This window comes from Maniola jurtina, chromosome Z (assembly GCF_905333055.1).
Source record: "Maniola jurtina chromosome Z, ilManJurt1.1, whole genome shotgun sequence".
In the NCBI taxonomy this organism is placed as follows: Eukaryota; Metazoa; Arthropoda; class Insecta; order Lepidoptera; family Nymphalidae; genus Maniola; species Maniola jurtina.
Window position 1 is genome coordinate 15,245,463 of NC_060058.1, and position 14,733 is coordinate 15,260,195.

General features: G+C 38.7%; 2 protein-coding genes across 2 annotated transcripts; both read right to left on the reverse strand.

The window, feature by feature from the left end:
• Positions 1-5,022: 5,022 nt before the first annotated feature.
• LOC123880525 lies at positions 5,023-5,895 on the reverse strand. The gene has a single exon (XM_045928673.1). It carries the CDS (start codon positions 5,893-5,895, stop codon positions 5,023-5,025), a length of 873 nt encoding a protein of 290 aa, XP_045784629.1.
• Positions 5,896-10,227: 4,332 nt separating this feature from the next.
• On the reverse strand, positions 10,228-14,610 carry LOC123880702 (piggyBac transposable element-derived protein 4-like). Its single transcript, XM_045928982.1, has 4 exons — positions 14,602-14,610; positions 13,356-13,500; positions 12,728-12,787; positions 10,228-12,306 (listed from the first exon to the last, which is right to left on the reverse strand). Exons 2-4 carry the CDS (start codon positions 13,494-13,496, stop codon positions 11,104-11,106), a joined length of 1,404 nt encoding a protein of 467 aa, XP_045784938.1. The 5' UTR covers positions 13,497-13,500; positions 14,602-14,610; the 3' UTR covers positions 10,228-11,103.
• Between the last annotated feature and the right edge of the window lie 123 nt (positions 14,611-14,733).

Here is a 14,733-nt window from a genome sequence, read left to right on the forward strand (position 1 = left end):
CGAGGTTGGATTACTTTCTGCGAGTCTCTGGATCCCCGATCCCCATCTACCTTGGTATGGGATAGAATGAAAAGATACCGGCAATCTGTCTCCTCTAGTGACCCAACTTCCAATAACGCATCTGTTTGGTTAGATGCTTTTGCTGACAAACTTGCTCCACCATTTGTTCCATGCGAACATTCCTGTCCTCATCTAACTCCACTTACTTCCTCAGACACTATGGATGCCCCATTCAGTTTCTTGGAGTTGCAGTGTGTTCTCTCGGACCTTAAAGACTCAACTCCAGGGGAAGATGGTATCCCATATTCCTTTATTGTAAAACTTAACAATAAAGCGAAACACTGCTTTCTTAACATGATAAACAGGTTTCTAGAATCAGGAATCATCCCGGGACCTTGGAAAACGCAAGTAATAATCCCCATTAGGAAACCTGGTAAAGATCCTTCTGACCCAAATGCTTACCGCCCGATTGCCCTATCTTCAACTTTGGCCAAAATTATGGAGCACTTGATTAAAAACCGCTTGGAATGGATAATAGAAAGCAGAGGCTTAATTGCCAAGTCTCAATTTGGCTTTAGAAAGGGCCTTGGTACAATGGACAGCCTTGGAGTTCTTTCAACAGACATTCGAATAGCCCTAGCTAAAGGAGAGTACCTTGTGGGTGTATTCCTAGATATTGCAGCAGCATATGATAACGTTCTTCTCCCGGTACTCAGGCAGAAACTGCAACAGCTGAGCATCCCACCGAGATTAACTCAAATAATATGCAATCTTCTCTCATCTAGAACCATTCTGGTGAGAACTAAATCCCTAAATCTTCCCCCCAGAATGGTCTGGAAAGGTCTCCCTCAAGGTTCTGTTCTGAGCCCACTGCTCTACAATATTTATTTTTATTTTTTATTTTTATTTAAAGGTTTACTAGCGATTTAACATAAACTTAATAACTATAATAAATACATTGGTTTTTCTATCATGCTCAACTATGTTAAATCATTTAAAAGTAAACACTACATGCAAATTCCGTACAAATACCACAAAGAGTTACAAAGAGGATATTATGCTAACTAACGATTTTTCTAGTTCAATGCAGTATGAAAGATACATATTATATTTAAAATGAATAAGCAAGATAAAAAATTAAAATTAACTAGGTACATTATCTAATGATACAATTTTTAAAGTTTATACTGTTACAGTTTTCTTATATTTTAAACATACTAAGGTCTTATTTCTAAAATAAGTTTACAATTCATAAAACCTACTTTCATTTTCTAATGGTAGTTAAACAAAATATATACATAAATTTTGAATAGTGACTAAAATAACAATATGAAAAGTTAAAATATAAATTCATTAATTTTAAGAATACAAAAATAAATTAATACCTTATTTACACTATAATATATATGTTCAGTTTCGTGTACATTTACACCTATGATCTTGAAATGTCTGTTGAAAGTTTTTGTAACATCCTGCAATATGCAGATGACATAGCTCTGTACGCCAGCTGCAACTCCATGGACGAAATTTCTACCTGTTTGAACTCTGCTTTGTATTATCTAGGCCAATGGTTGTCAGATCATGGGCTTACACTGTCAATCGATAAGTGCAAGGCAGTCATCTTCACAAGAAGAAGACAAATTTCAATACCCAATGTTATGTTTGAGGATCAACACATTTCTCTTGCATGCAAAACCAAATTTCTTGGCGTGGTTCTAGACTCCAGGCTGAACGGTGTAGCTCACTCCGACTATGTTACCCGTAAATGTGAAAGCAATATTAATATCCTGCGAGCCTTGTCAGGGGTATGGTGGGGTGCCCACCCTTACACCCAAAAGTTATTATATAACGCCATAATCCGTAGTCATATGGACTATGGATTATTTATTTTAGACCCTATAAATAAGTCGGCTTCAGAAAAATTAAATAAAATTCAATATAAATGCCTAAGGCTCATTCTTGGGGCCATGAAATCTTCTCCCACCAATGTATTGCAAGTTGAATGTGTTGACCCTCCTAGACTTCTACGGGCTCAATATCTCAGTGATCACTTTATCTGTAAAGTATTACAACTCTCTTCCCATCCTTTATTGGATAAGCTTCATAAGCTTTCCTCCGTCTTAAGGCCAAACCATACCCGTCCATGCCTTTTAAAAAGTTTTGTCAAATATACTCAACTGCCACATCCACTCTACTCTTCTCCCAAACTCCCCTTGTTCTCCTCTTCATTTGCAGGGTTAACATATAACCCACCGATTGCCAGTCTAGGTCTCCATAAAGACACAAGTGAGGCAAATGCAAAATTTAATGAAATACTTCAAAACAACTGGTCCGATTCCTTAGCAATATATACAGATGCCTCCAAGTTATCCAACAATGGTTGTGTTGGTGCTGCCTGCTGGATTCCAAAATACAAGATAGTCCTTCAATACAAATGCCCCCCTGAAACATCGGTATTTACAGGAGAGTCTATTGCTATATTAGAAGCTACCCTTTTTATAGAGTCCCATAACGTACAACAATCAATTATACTGACCGACTCTTTAAGTTGCCTGCAAGCACTTAAAGGAAATCCCTTCCGTAGTAAAGCTCTGATCTCCATCATCTTTAAAATCAAAGAAACTCTATACTCCTGTCACCAAAAAGGTCTCTCTGTTACATTGGCATGGATCCCAGGTCACTCTGGTATAAAAGGTAATGAGAGTGCAGACTCCTATGCAAAGCTCGCCACTGAATCAGGTTCTCTAACATATTTTAAAAATCACTCGCAGGATCTGCGTGCTCTTGCAAAAACTGACCTTATTAATTCTTGGAACACATTGTGAATTGAATCAAAATCGGTTAAAGGTAAATATTATGCTTCTTTACAATCTGAAATTCCCCGAAGACCGTGGTTCTTTTTTCATCAAAATATGGTTCGTTGGGTTGCTTCAACTATCACCCGGTTACGTATCGGGCACTCTTGCACTCCAGTCCATTTGGCCAAACTGAGAATTAGAGATCACTCTTTGTGCGAATGCGGTTTGGATGAAGGGTCACCCTCCCATATCCTCTTCTCCTGTCCAAGACTTGTATATAAACTTTATGATGTTCTCCCTCCTAAGATCCCTCGTCCCCTAAGTGTTGAATGTCTCTTAATGTTTGTGTTTAGTCCCTATGTAAAATTTTTGTGTAAATATATTAAGTCTAACAAAATAAAATTGTAAATTAATCTATTAAGTTTAAAATATTCTGTATATATTATTGTTTATGTAAGTACATGTACATAATATTTTTTTTTGTGTTGTTGTAGGTTATTTACTAACATCATAACCCATCTAGTCCAGTTACCACAAATCGGACTGGGATTGTCCAGAAAAGACTTGGATGTAAATAAACCGTTCAACCTCCTTTGTGTTTTCTCCAAACAACGCGTCTTTGGCGAAGTGAATTGTGCTGTGTGGCACAACAAAAAGCCACTAAAATAAACAACAACAACAACAACGTGCCATTAAAGCTACTTTTAATGACCTATGCCATCTCTCCACCATACCGTTACCTTCGGGATGGTAGGGAGTAAGTACGTAGTTTTTCTATCCCTAAATATTTCATAAGCTGAGTAAACAAATTGCTCTCAAAAGATTTTCCCTGGTCCGTTGTGACCTTGGAAACTGTTCCGTAACGAGATATCCAGCCAGTAAAAACTACTTCAGCTACCGTCTCTGCTGTCATGTCGCGTGTCGGAAACGCTTCCATCCAGCCTGTGAAACGATCTATCATGGTTACACAATATCTGTAACCGTCTGCAGTGATAGGTAAGGGTCCCACTATATCTATGTGTAGATGCTGAAAACGATCGACTTTCGGAAACTTATTTATCTCAGATTCCGTATGCCGATGAACCTTGACGCGTTGACACTTGGTACAAGATTTCGCCCAACGATTCACGTCCTTGTTCATACTAGGCCAAAAGAATTTTTGTGACATTAATTTTCTACTAGCCCGAATTCCCGGATGACTTAAATTATGCACCGAATCGAAAGCTAAACGTCGAAATTCTTTAGGTAAATATGGTCTCACCTTACTTTCCGATATTTCGCAATAAATAGGTTTACTACACAATGGTAAATAAATCTGCTTAAACTGCAACTTACCGCTGTGTGTGTTCTGCAACACTTGCATTAGATACTCGTCGCTTAGTTGCTGGGTGGCTAATTCTTCGTAATTTATCGAAGTAGGACATGTTATTGTTGTAATCCGAGACAACGTATCCGCTACCACATTGTCTTCCCCACCTATATGCTGAATATCGGTGGTAAACTCGCTGATGAAAGCTAACTGCCTAACTCGCCTAGGGCTGTCAACATTACTATTACTTTAAGTAAATGCGTACACTAAGGGCTTATGATCCGTAAAAATTGTTAGAGGTCTACCTTCATATAGATTCCTGAAATGCCTCATAGCCATAAATATAGCCAAAAGCTCCCTGTCGTACGTACTATATTTTCTCTGAGCTTCCATCAACATTTTGGAAAAATAACCTAATGGTTGCCATGCGTTGTTCACCTTTTGTTGCAAAACGGCTCCGACGCACGTGTTAGAAGCGTCCGTCATCAGAGCCAAAGGTACATCACGTAACGGATACGATAATGTAACCGCGCTTTGTAAGCTGCTTTTACATTTCTCAAATGATTCGATGGCTTTTTCCGTCCATTGAATCGTAGTCTTGTCCTTTTTCTTAGTATTATGTAAGTAAGTATTTAGCTCACCTTGATATTCTATCGCCTTGGGAATGTGTGACCTGTAGAAGTTCAACATACCTAAGAATCTCCTGAGCTGCTCCACCGTTTCCGGTCGGGAAAAATTGACAATAGCCTCAACTTTCTCGCCCAGTGGTCGAATACCTTGAGTGGGAACTTCATAACCTAAAAATTCTAAATTATCTAAACCAAACTTACATTTAGCTACATTAATAGTAATTCCGTACTCATTGAGTCTTGAGAAAACGGCCTAAGATGCATTTCGCCGCTGACTGCACCGCGTCTAGTTATCCGGCGTGTTTTTCTTCCAATTACATGGATCTATGCACTTATTAGCTTTTGCTCCGAATTTGAAATGGTAAAAGCACAGCCATTCAGGGCTTTTACGTGATCTACTTTTCGACCTGCTACGGGGGGTCCGGTCGCGGAACCTTGCTGCTGATGACATGCGACGATAACTCCCGTCGCGCCGTCCTGCGCGGCCTCGTTCCATTGCCTCTACCTTGAGAGTAAGCTTTGCCACCTGTGTCGCCAGGTCCGGTTTCTGGGCGTTATCCGATTGGATCTCACTTATTTCAATCGGTTTTGTTGTCTCCATAATTTTGTCAGCCACCACCGCAAGCGCATTGAGATCAACGTCGGTAACCGCTAGCACAGCCCTAACGGATGACGGCAAATGTCCGATCCACAGCATTCGCAGTGATTCTTCGGCTATCTTTCCTTTGGCTAAGTCTTTCATCCTCCGTAACAGCTGAGATGGTTTTTGTGAGCCCAGTTCCATTTCACTAAGTAGTTGTCGGAATTGGCGCTCTTTGGTTTCTTCAAAAACCTGGAGCAGACGCTCCTTGAGTGCTCCGTATTTATTGTTTTCCGGCGGTTCTAAAATCAAATCACTGATCTGTTCAATGGCACCTTTAGTGAGCTTTGTAACCACTAAATTTTGTTTCGCCGCGTCCCCCAATTTCTGACCATATATAGTGGCTTCGAATTGCGCAAACCACAATTTTGGCTTATCCATCCAAAACTCAGGGATCCTTGAGGATATCGTCACAGCTGCCAATCCATCCTGTTTTTCCGGGGCAATTCGGCTTAGTTGCGCCGCTGCTTTGTGGTCAGCAGGGCTGGGCTGGGCTGGGGACTGCTGCTGTCCGAACATGTTTCTGAGTCCTTGCACTAGTTCACTATTGAGGTTGTCGGGTCACCACTTTAGGGAATGTTGGCCTCTCCTAAGGTGGGAGATATAATATAAGGTGCACTAGACAACTCTGCCCGTGAAATCCAAATTTAATTTGGTTTTTCGCAATTTGTTAACTAATACGACACCGTTTACTCTTACTGTACCGTAAAGCCAACCTCCCTGCCGCCGCCGCCATATGAGCCGCGCCCATCACGTAGACGCATGGACTCAGTAGACGCTATTCCGGGATCTCCTTACGTGAGTGGGTGCTATATGCTTCAGAGTCCCCCATCAGCAGTGGCGCAACAATAGAGTGGCAAGCCAGGCAAAATGCCACGAGCCACAGGCCAGCGAGCGATTTACTCTTATTCGTATAGAAGTTTCTATTCTCTATCTCCGAGGATTTTTTTAATCGCCTTCAACAAAAAAGGAGGTTCTCAATTCGACTGAATGTTTTTTTAATGTTTGTTACGCGATTTCACCGCCAAATGAACCGATTTTGATAATTTGTTTTGTTTTGTCATATTTCAGAGGTGGTATTTTAGTTTCGTGAAGATTTGATGAATATCTTCGGAGACGGAGAACAGAACTCTTCAATGGATAAGAGTAAATTAATCGCGATCAGTGTAATAGCTTATTAAACTGTAGGTTTTTAACCAGGCATATCATATTTTAACACAGTGGGGCCACTAAAAATTGTGAAATCAAAAAAAAAAACCGACTTCAATTACTAAAAACATTATAACATTTTTAGGAGACAGTGCCAATGTGGTGCCAATATTATGGCGTTACAAACAATACGAAGAATAGACAGTTCGTGCTATTTGGCACCGGCTCCAACAAATGTTATTATAGAACTACATTTAACACTTGAACGTAAAGTTTATTAACGATTGTAAAATATTTACATTAATGACCTCTTGTCATCGACAACAAGAAAAATAAGTAAGTACCTACTCGAATTTTTCTGTTGAACTCTATTATGGCAATCCAGCATTTCTTCTTTAGGTTATCTGTGGTCTGCTTGCGTGCAATGCAACCATGTTTTGTCCTGTAAAGTGTCTTTAAATAAGCTGAAGTTTTCCTGGCTGAAGGTGTAATCCTTCAAGTTTACGTATCAACTTGCTTTAACGATGAAAGAAAACATCATGAGGAAACCTGTATGTCTGAGATTTCTCCATGTATAACTGCTCCAAAGGCGTGTGAAGTCTGCCGACCCGCATTGGGCCAGCGTGGCAGACTGGCCCACTCGGAGTGAGCTCCGAGACCCTGCTCACTGGTGGGTCAGCAATTGCTTGATCATGATGATGATGATTTCATTTGATCATTTTATTCCTATTTTGTTACAAGTTTCCTAACTGTCACGAGCTGTATGTATACTCTGTGTGTTGGACGGTGTGGAGATATTATACGACTGCCGCCGTCGTAAGTGCAGTCACGACGCCGCGCTTCGGTACCGGCATCTACTAATAAATCACAAATTCACGGCCTGCGTCACTGCTGTGGACAGGCAGTGCCGGCTGTGCCCCGTAGTTCCAAACCTCATGACAAAGGCCCCTCAGCTCTTTTAGGGTTCTGTACTCAAAGGGTAAAAGCGGAACTGTCTGTCTGTCTGTCCGTCCATCCGTCCGTCGTAGAATCACGAAATTTGTTAGGTAGGTTTTTAAAAAAAATTATTATCACCATTACATCATTGTTTGACAATCAGAAAGTATATAATAGTACCCAATTCGAATAAATAACTTTGACTTTATACAACTCTAAAATCTAGAATAGAATCTTAATTTAGCTGAAAGACATGCCTAAGCCATGTGGATTTGGAATGTTTTGGTGGTTAATTGACATTTTAGGTCAATGTATACCTAGATAGACTGATTACAACATTTGAGTCAGTGCCCTACATACAGTACAACATTACTGCCCGGATAAGTCATAGCAATGTCATGACGTATTTTATCTTTAGATAACAGGTCAGTAATAAGACATTGTGTAGTGTATGAAAAATTTATTTATTTTTTTTATTTTATTTTTTCTCTCGTCTGGCTTTACACTGATTAGCCAATGTCAAATTTGTAGTTGGTACAAGTTATGGAAACTATATGTATAAGTAATCAAAAAAAAAAAAACAATTTTGGACTTCGTCTGTGCCGGCGCCCGCCGACATACACGCCCCTGAAGCGCTCTGAAGCTCTTCCCAGTCAGTTCCACCACCAATAAACACCAGCAGAACAACTTCTCACAAAAAAACACTCCGAAAAAGCACCACACGCGCGCCAGCAAACGCCACCACAGACGAAGTTTAAAATTGATTTATTACACTTATAATACTAAATAACATACTAATTTAAAAAAAAATGGCAGTGTGTGCCAACAGAAAACTTAAAATTATGAATGTACAGTTTTTTTTAAACAACATAATAATTGTAGTATCAAAAATTTATTATCGAACGCGTACATCATACCCGCCTTGCTTATAGCTATAGGTATACATCCACATAATTATATAACATACTGTACATTTCATAACAAAGGTTATTTTTATGAAAACTAAATACATGTATTAACCTCTCGTCTGTAAAAGGTATGAAAAAAAAAGTACCGTCGTCTGTGTGAAATTACGTCACCTGCGCGCGTCTCCAGTGCCTTTTTGTTTGGTTATGAATTTTTCCATAAAAATGTTCTACTCACATGTTTATTTTAATTTATATTGATAGCCAGATAACTAAAGAGTGTTTTTGAATGAATAAAACTAATGATAGATCTTATGAAAGTATTTTATATACACATTGGTTACAAGATTTGATCAACTTTCACCCTACATATGAAATAATGAATTTTTCTACATTGTTTCACTTATTATGTTATATTTATTTATTGTTCCTTGAGCTGTAATATATACTGAATCCAATATCAAAAAGACTTTTAGTTTTACACTAAGAAACACTTCCAAAATCTAGTTCAAAATAAATAAAAATAATCACGAAAACTGTCATCTTGCAACTATAGACCAACGCACTTGTGAAGGTTTTTGACCTATATTTGTAATGTCCAGGATAGTAGGTTTATGGTTTTTCAACAGAAAATATATCATTTGTTACTTATAAACCATGAAATAAACAATAACTGCTCTGAAAATTATTTTAGAAGCCGAAAATACTAGAATACCACAATTTTGGAAGCACTCATGTCATTGCATCTTTTTGACATAATGCTATTGTCTATACCGGAAATAAAGCTATTGATGATAAAATAGATAAAAGAATCTTTCTAGAAAATGTAGCACACATTGACGTCTTCATTAGAAAAAACATAGAAATAAAGCTGTAAAGTTTATACTTCTTCTAAAAAAATATTTATTCGTTTGTAACTATTATTTGCATGTGTGCGAAAATATTTGTATCGGCAGTCTGTGTAGTCACAGATCCATGACAAGAACAATGACGCTCATCTGTGTTGTCAAGGATCCATGCCCACTATACATCATGTTCCAAAATCGATCTCTGATTATTGCAGTAAGCATATCATGAGAATATATTTTTATTTACTATGGTTTTCTATTTTTAGGTACTATGGGGTGAAATAAAAAGCGCTATTACATGAGTATAATTTATTAAAAGTATATACAATAAGTAGTTACCTAACCTAAAACAAAAAAAAAACCTTTATATATATATATATATATATATATATATATATAAATCCTATATATATATACAGGATATATAAGACAATATATATAAAGGAGTGAGGATTTCCCTTTGTGGAGAAGTCTGAGATACCTAGGTCGAATACTTTCAAAATCGATATCTGATCATTACAGCAAGCAAAAAAACCGGCCAAGTGCAAGTCAGACTCGCGCACTGAGGGTTCCGTACTCTGGTATTTTCCGACATTTTGCACGATAAATCAAAAATTATCATGCCTAAAAATAAATAAAAATCCATATCCTATCCATAGATTTCCCACACGTATGGGCTTGATGAAAAAAAATAATTTGAGTTTCAGTTCTAAGTATTGGGACTCCCATTTATTGTTTTTTTTCTATTTTTGTGTGAAAAATCTTAATGCGGTTCACAGAATACATCTACTTGCCAAGTGTCAACAGTATAGTTCTTATAGTTTCGGAAAAAAGTGGCTGTGACATACGGAGGGACAGACAGACAGACAGACAGACAGACAGACAGACAGACAGACGGACAGACAGACAGACAGACAGACAGACAGCCAGACAGACAGACAGATAGACAGACAGACATACAGACAGATAGACAGACAGACAGATAGACATGACGAATCTATAAGGGTTCCGTTTTTTGACATTTGGCTGCGGAACCCTAAAAATGGAATCTGTAGTCAATATATTTTAATAAGTGGCCGCAATTATGAATTTTTTTGATAATAGACCGATTTCTTTCAAAATCGATATCTGACCTAAGCATAAAAATGGAATCTGGTTAAAAATTTAAAAAGTGGGCGCCATTTTGAACTTTTTTGATAATAGCATGGCGCTTGATAGACTTCCACACGCCACGGTCTTGCCGTCTGCGGAGCATATCGCTTGATTTCTATAACTGATATGAGACTAAGAATAAAAGAGAGGCATCAACGCAAGTAATAAAAGTAATAAAATTATGAATGAAAGAAAATAATGCGTGTGTAATTATTGTGTGTATGTAAAAAAATGTGTAGAAAAAAAAAATTATAAATATTATGTTAAACTTTCCAGACTGTGATACTCACGCCAACACGGGCCGACGCACAGAAACACATTGCACTGCGAGCACACTATGTTTGACATCTTACGCACATGTTTTTTTGCGCAACGCGCACACCGTCCGTTTAAAGCGATTTTGCTTTACGGAACGCTCCACCGTGTCAGTAGCCTGATGGTCAGGATAGTGACCCAGTGAAGCGTTTAACCGCGCAATATCAGGAACGGTGTTGCGGTTGCGCGGAGCTGCGTTCACGCCATACGTCTGGATCAGCTCATCGACCAGACGATAGCGGAACATTCTGTGCGTCAGCTTTTGACCTGGACCCGCATTGGCGCAATGTATCACGTAAGCGTTTAATATGCTTACATTTATAAGCCGCCTAAATACTTTTATATACCATTTGATGCCTCTCTTCCTTTCTAATAAGTACATGGATAATTTTTGATCCTTTAGATCAACACCACCCATGTACTTATTGTAGGTGTGCACTAATACGGGCTTTGAACAATCTTGGCCAGCAAGCCGACCTGGTGGTGACTAGTTTTACGTCTTTCCACGCTAAAACTGTAACGTCACCGCAATGTCGGCTCACCAACTCCCCCCTTGCCATATGCCGCTCGTTCACATCTTTGATTGCTTGAGGCGTATCAGTCCTGCGCCTGTTCAAAGTCCCGACTACGTCCGTTTTGTGTAGTTTTAAAAACCTACACAGCTTCACTGAATTATAAAAATTGTCCATAAAAAGGGTGTAACCCTTCCCCAGAAAGCCTTGCATGAGATTTATGACAATTTTTGCAGTGGCGCTGGTAAAACCTAATACAGGTTCTGGGCTGACGAGACCTTTTCCTGTATAAAAAAAGAATTTTACACAGTACCCCGTTAAGGCCTCGCACAGCTCATAGGATTTTAGACCAAACCGAGCCGCTTTAGAACGGATGCACTGTACCCAATTTAGATGTCCTTTCCATAAGAGGAGGGATTCGTCAATGGATATTTCTTGGCTCGGGGTATATATTTCAGAAAATTTACGGTTTAAATGGTTCAGCAGCTTTGCTATTTTTTCTAATTTGCGATCGGGGTGGTCGCGCGGCGATGAGTATTCATTGTTGAAAAAGTGTAAAAATCTCATCATGAGCCAAAATCGGTCCAGAGTCATGAGCTCCTTTTTGGGCATTCTTGTAACCCCTGAAAGCCAATATTCATCGACCCTACCTCTTACGCAAAGGCCCATTAAAACCATCACAGAAATCAAGCGATAAATTTCCGCGACAGACGTTTCGATCCACTTGTTCCATCGGCTTTTTGGGCCGATGCCTACTTCCGCAGCCTTTTCAAGTTCCTGCCTGGCATATCTGTTTGTCTCCTCTACTATTGTGTCCATTATGGGTTGGTCCCAAATTTGAAGGAACAGCTCCATTGGACCCGTTCCTTCAATCTTGGGACCAGGTGTTTCGGAAAACACTTCCCGCTGCCCGCGGAACATATTAAAATCTGCGGTCCATGCGTATTCTTCCGCTTCCGCTTCCTCTTCGACCGCTTCTTCGTCTTCGGAAGCATTGAAAATCTGCCGAAGCTCCTCCAACTCGGCCTCGTCCTCGTCCTCATCCTCACTTGCCGAGTTTGTCGGAAGGGCTTCGGCAGTCGGGGTCTCAAAGTCTATGAATTCTTCTTCATCCTATAATTTCCATGCACATCCAAACCCAAAAAGAGAAAAGCAACACATGCAACCAAAATGTTTAACAGCAGCCCAAATAATAATAATAATGATAAAAACAGTAGGTTGGCATGCTCCTCTGGCATGCTTTCATGCTGACTTATTTCCCCAACCAAATATAACCAAATAATAATATTGCAATCAATAAATACATAACAGTACATATCTCCTCTGGCATGCTTTCATGCTGACTTTCTCCCCCAGGAATTTTACAAAGCACAATAATAGACGGTAAATTTTTTCATCATTATCATATCATGTCTATCATATTAGTATAGATAATAGAGAAAATATGCTGACCACTCATAGCACTGAGCATCATAACGAATTCATTATATTAGTAAAAATAATTCCAAAAATAATTAGTAATACAAATGTTTACACGTTGATCGATGACTTCAATGTTTTCATCTTGTGTCTCTAGGAACTCAGGATCCCATCTCTAAAACAAATTCATAGATTACTTATTATGTTTACAAATTAAAAACTTTATAAGTACCTACATAATATATTGGTGATTACACATACAAGACAATATCTTGAAAAATTTACGTAAACTACATATGCAGTCCTATACAAAATCTAGTATGAACATATTGGCATTTTTATTATCAAACGCAAAGAGGCTGCCAACCCTTGAATGAATTAACAATTTTTGAGGACAGACCTGATGGTAAGTAAAGATGCAGCCGAAGATGTTATCGTACTAACTTAGAAGGGGTTACAATTATTATAAACCCTTATGGTTGCTACCAGCATCGCACCGGAACGCTAAATCGCTTGGCGGAGCGTCTTTGCTCCAGTAACTAGCCATGGCCGAATAAACCTCCCATCACCCTAGACCTGAACCAATTTAAAAATTCTAATGTGGTTCGCGCCAGTATTCGAACCCAGGACCTTCCGCTCGAAACCGAGTGCACTACAACTGCGCCACTGAGGTTGTCGAACAACATCAACATCTAATATATTAAAGATCGAACGAAAATAAACATATATATAGTACAACTTACATGAAGCCGCCCAGACTCGCTCCTAGCCAATAGTGTGCTGTCCAGCACGTTCAGCGCCCCCTCCGCATTCCGCTCAACCGTGAAGGCTACCACAAGTGGCCTGGCGTTTGATGTTGTTGGTTGGCTATTATCCAGATCCATTTTACTAAAAAAATGGTGGGTGTTTATAGAAACTATTTTTTTTTTCATCTACGTGTATTGTAACTAATCTAGACCAGGCATGGGACCATAATGCTGGTCACCACACTTATGACTGTGGAGACGAGTAAAATGAGCCCAAACTCGAGGGGTTTACTATGTGCCGTTGCGGAGTTCCAGTCACCACCTTCCGGCTCCATCATCACACCCTGGTCACCACTTATGACTAATTAAAATAAGTACACAGTGACAGTTTACTTTATGAAAATAAATAGTTATTTTTTTTTCTAATAATAATAAATAATAGGTAACAACTTTCGGTTTCATTTTTCAACATACTGTAGATGTAACGATATTAGAAGCGTTTCTACTTGTATACAGACAATGCAGCGGCCATTTTTTTTTCTATGTGTGCGTATATTATCGGTCCGGTCATACTTTTCTTACTTTTCAGCGAAATATGTGAAAAGAACCATGAAACTGACTATAAATCTAGAAACTCAATAAAATTTCCTTCACAGTGATATAAACTACTATTTTGTTACAATAAATCAAAGTAATAACAAGTTTAAATTAAAAATTTATAACACCCCCGACGATCCAAAGTATCTGAGTTTTCCAAAACATAATTTTCAAATAAATAATTATGTATTTAGGCAACGTCCATCTTGACAGCTTGACATTTGTCTATTGACATAATATTATGAACCTAACGGTTATCTAACCTTCTTTTCTACAAGAAAACTAGAAAAGAGCTGATAACTCTTAAACGGCTGAACCAATTTTTTTAGATTATAGCTAAGAACACTCTCGATCAAGCCACCTTTCAAACAAAAAAAACTAAATTAAAATCGGTTCATTCGTTTAGGCGCTACGATGCCACAGACAGATACACAGATACACAGATACACACGTCAAACTTATAACACCCCTCTTTTTGGGTCGGGGGTTAAAAACAAGATAAATGCTTTCCCAGTATAACGTCAACGAATATTGCTCTTACTTTGAAAGTGGAAATGAAACATTGTTAGATATATTTTCGCTTTTATAGAAGTCAATTTATGTTCTAAACTGAATAATGAATAGCAATACATAAACTTTTACTCACCTTTTTCGGTTTATAATCCTTATATTCACTTATTTACGTGCACTGGTCGAGCGTCGTGTAGCGCGCGCGGGAAGCGAAATTCAAATGGACGTACCAAGCGACGCTTACTTTGAACGAAATGAATAACGGCTG

Bases quoted from the DNA above. Each gene is read 5' to 3' on its own strand.
- LOC123880702 (XM_045928982.1), bottom strand. From the start codon at position 13,496: ATGGATCTGGATAATAGCCAACCAACAACATCAAACGCCAGGCCACTT. The intron at 12,788-13,355 runs GTAAGTTGTACT...AATTTGTTTTAG, and splicing joins GCGAGTCTGGGCGGCTTCAT to AGATGGGATCCTGAGTTCCT. The intron at 12,307-12,727 runs GTAAACATTTGT...TGGAAATTATAG, and splicing joins TTGAAGTCATCGATCAACGT to GATGAAGAAGAATTCATAGA.
- LOC123880525 (XM_045928673.1), bottom strand. From the start codon at position 5,895: ATGTTCGGACAGCAGCAGTCCCCAGCCCAGCCCAGCCCTGCTGACCAC.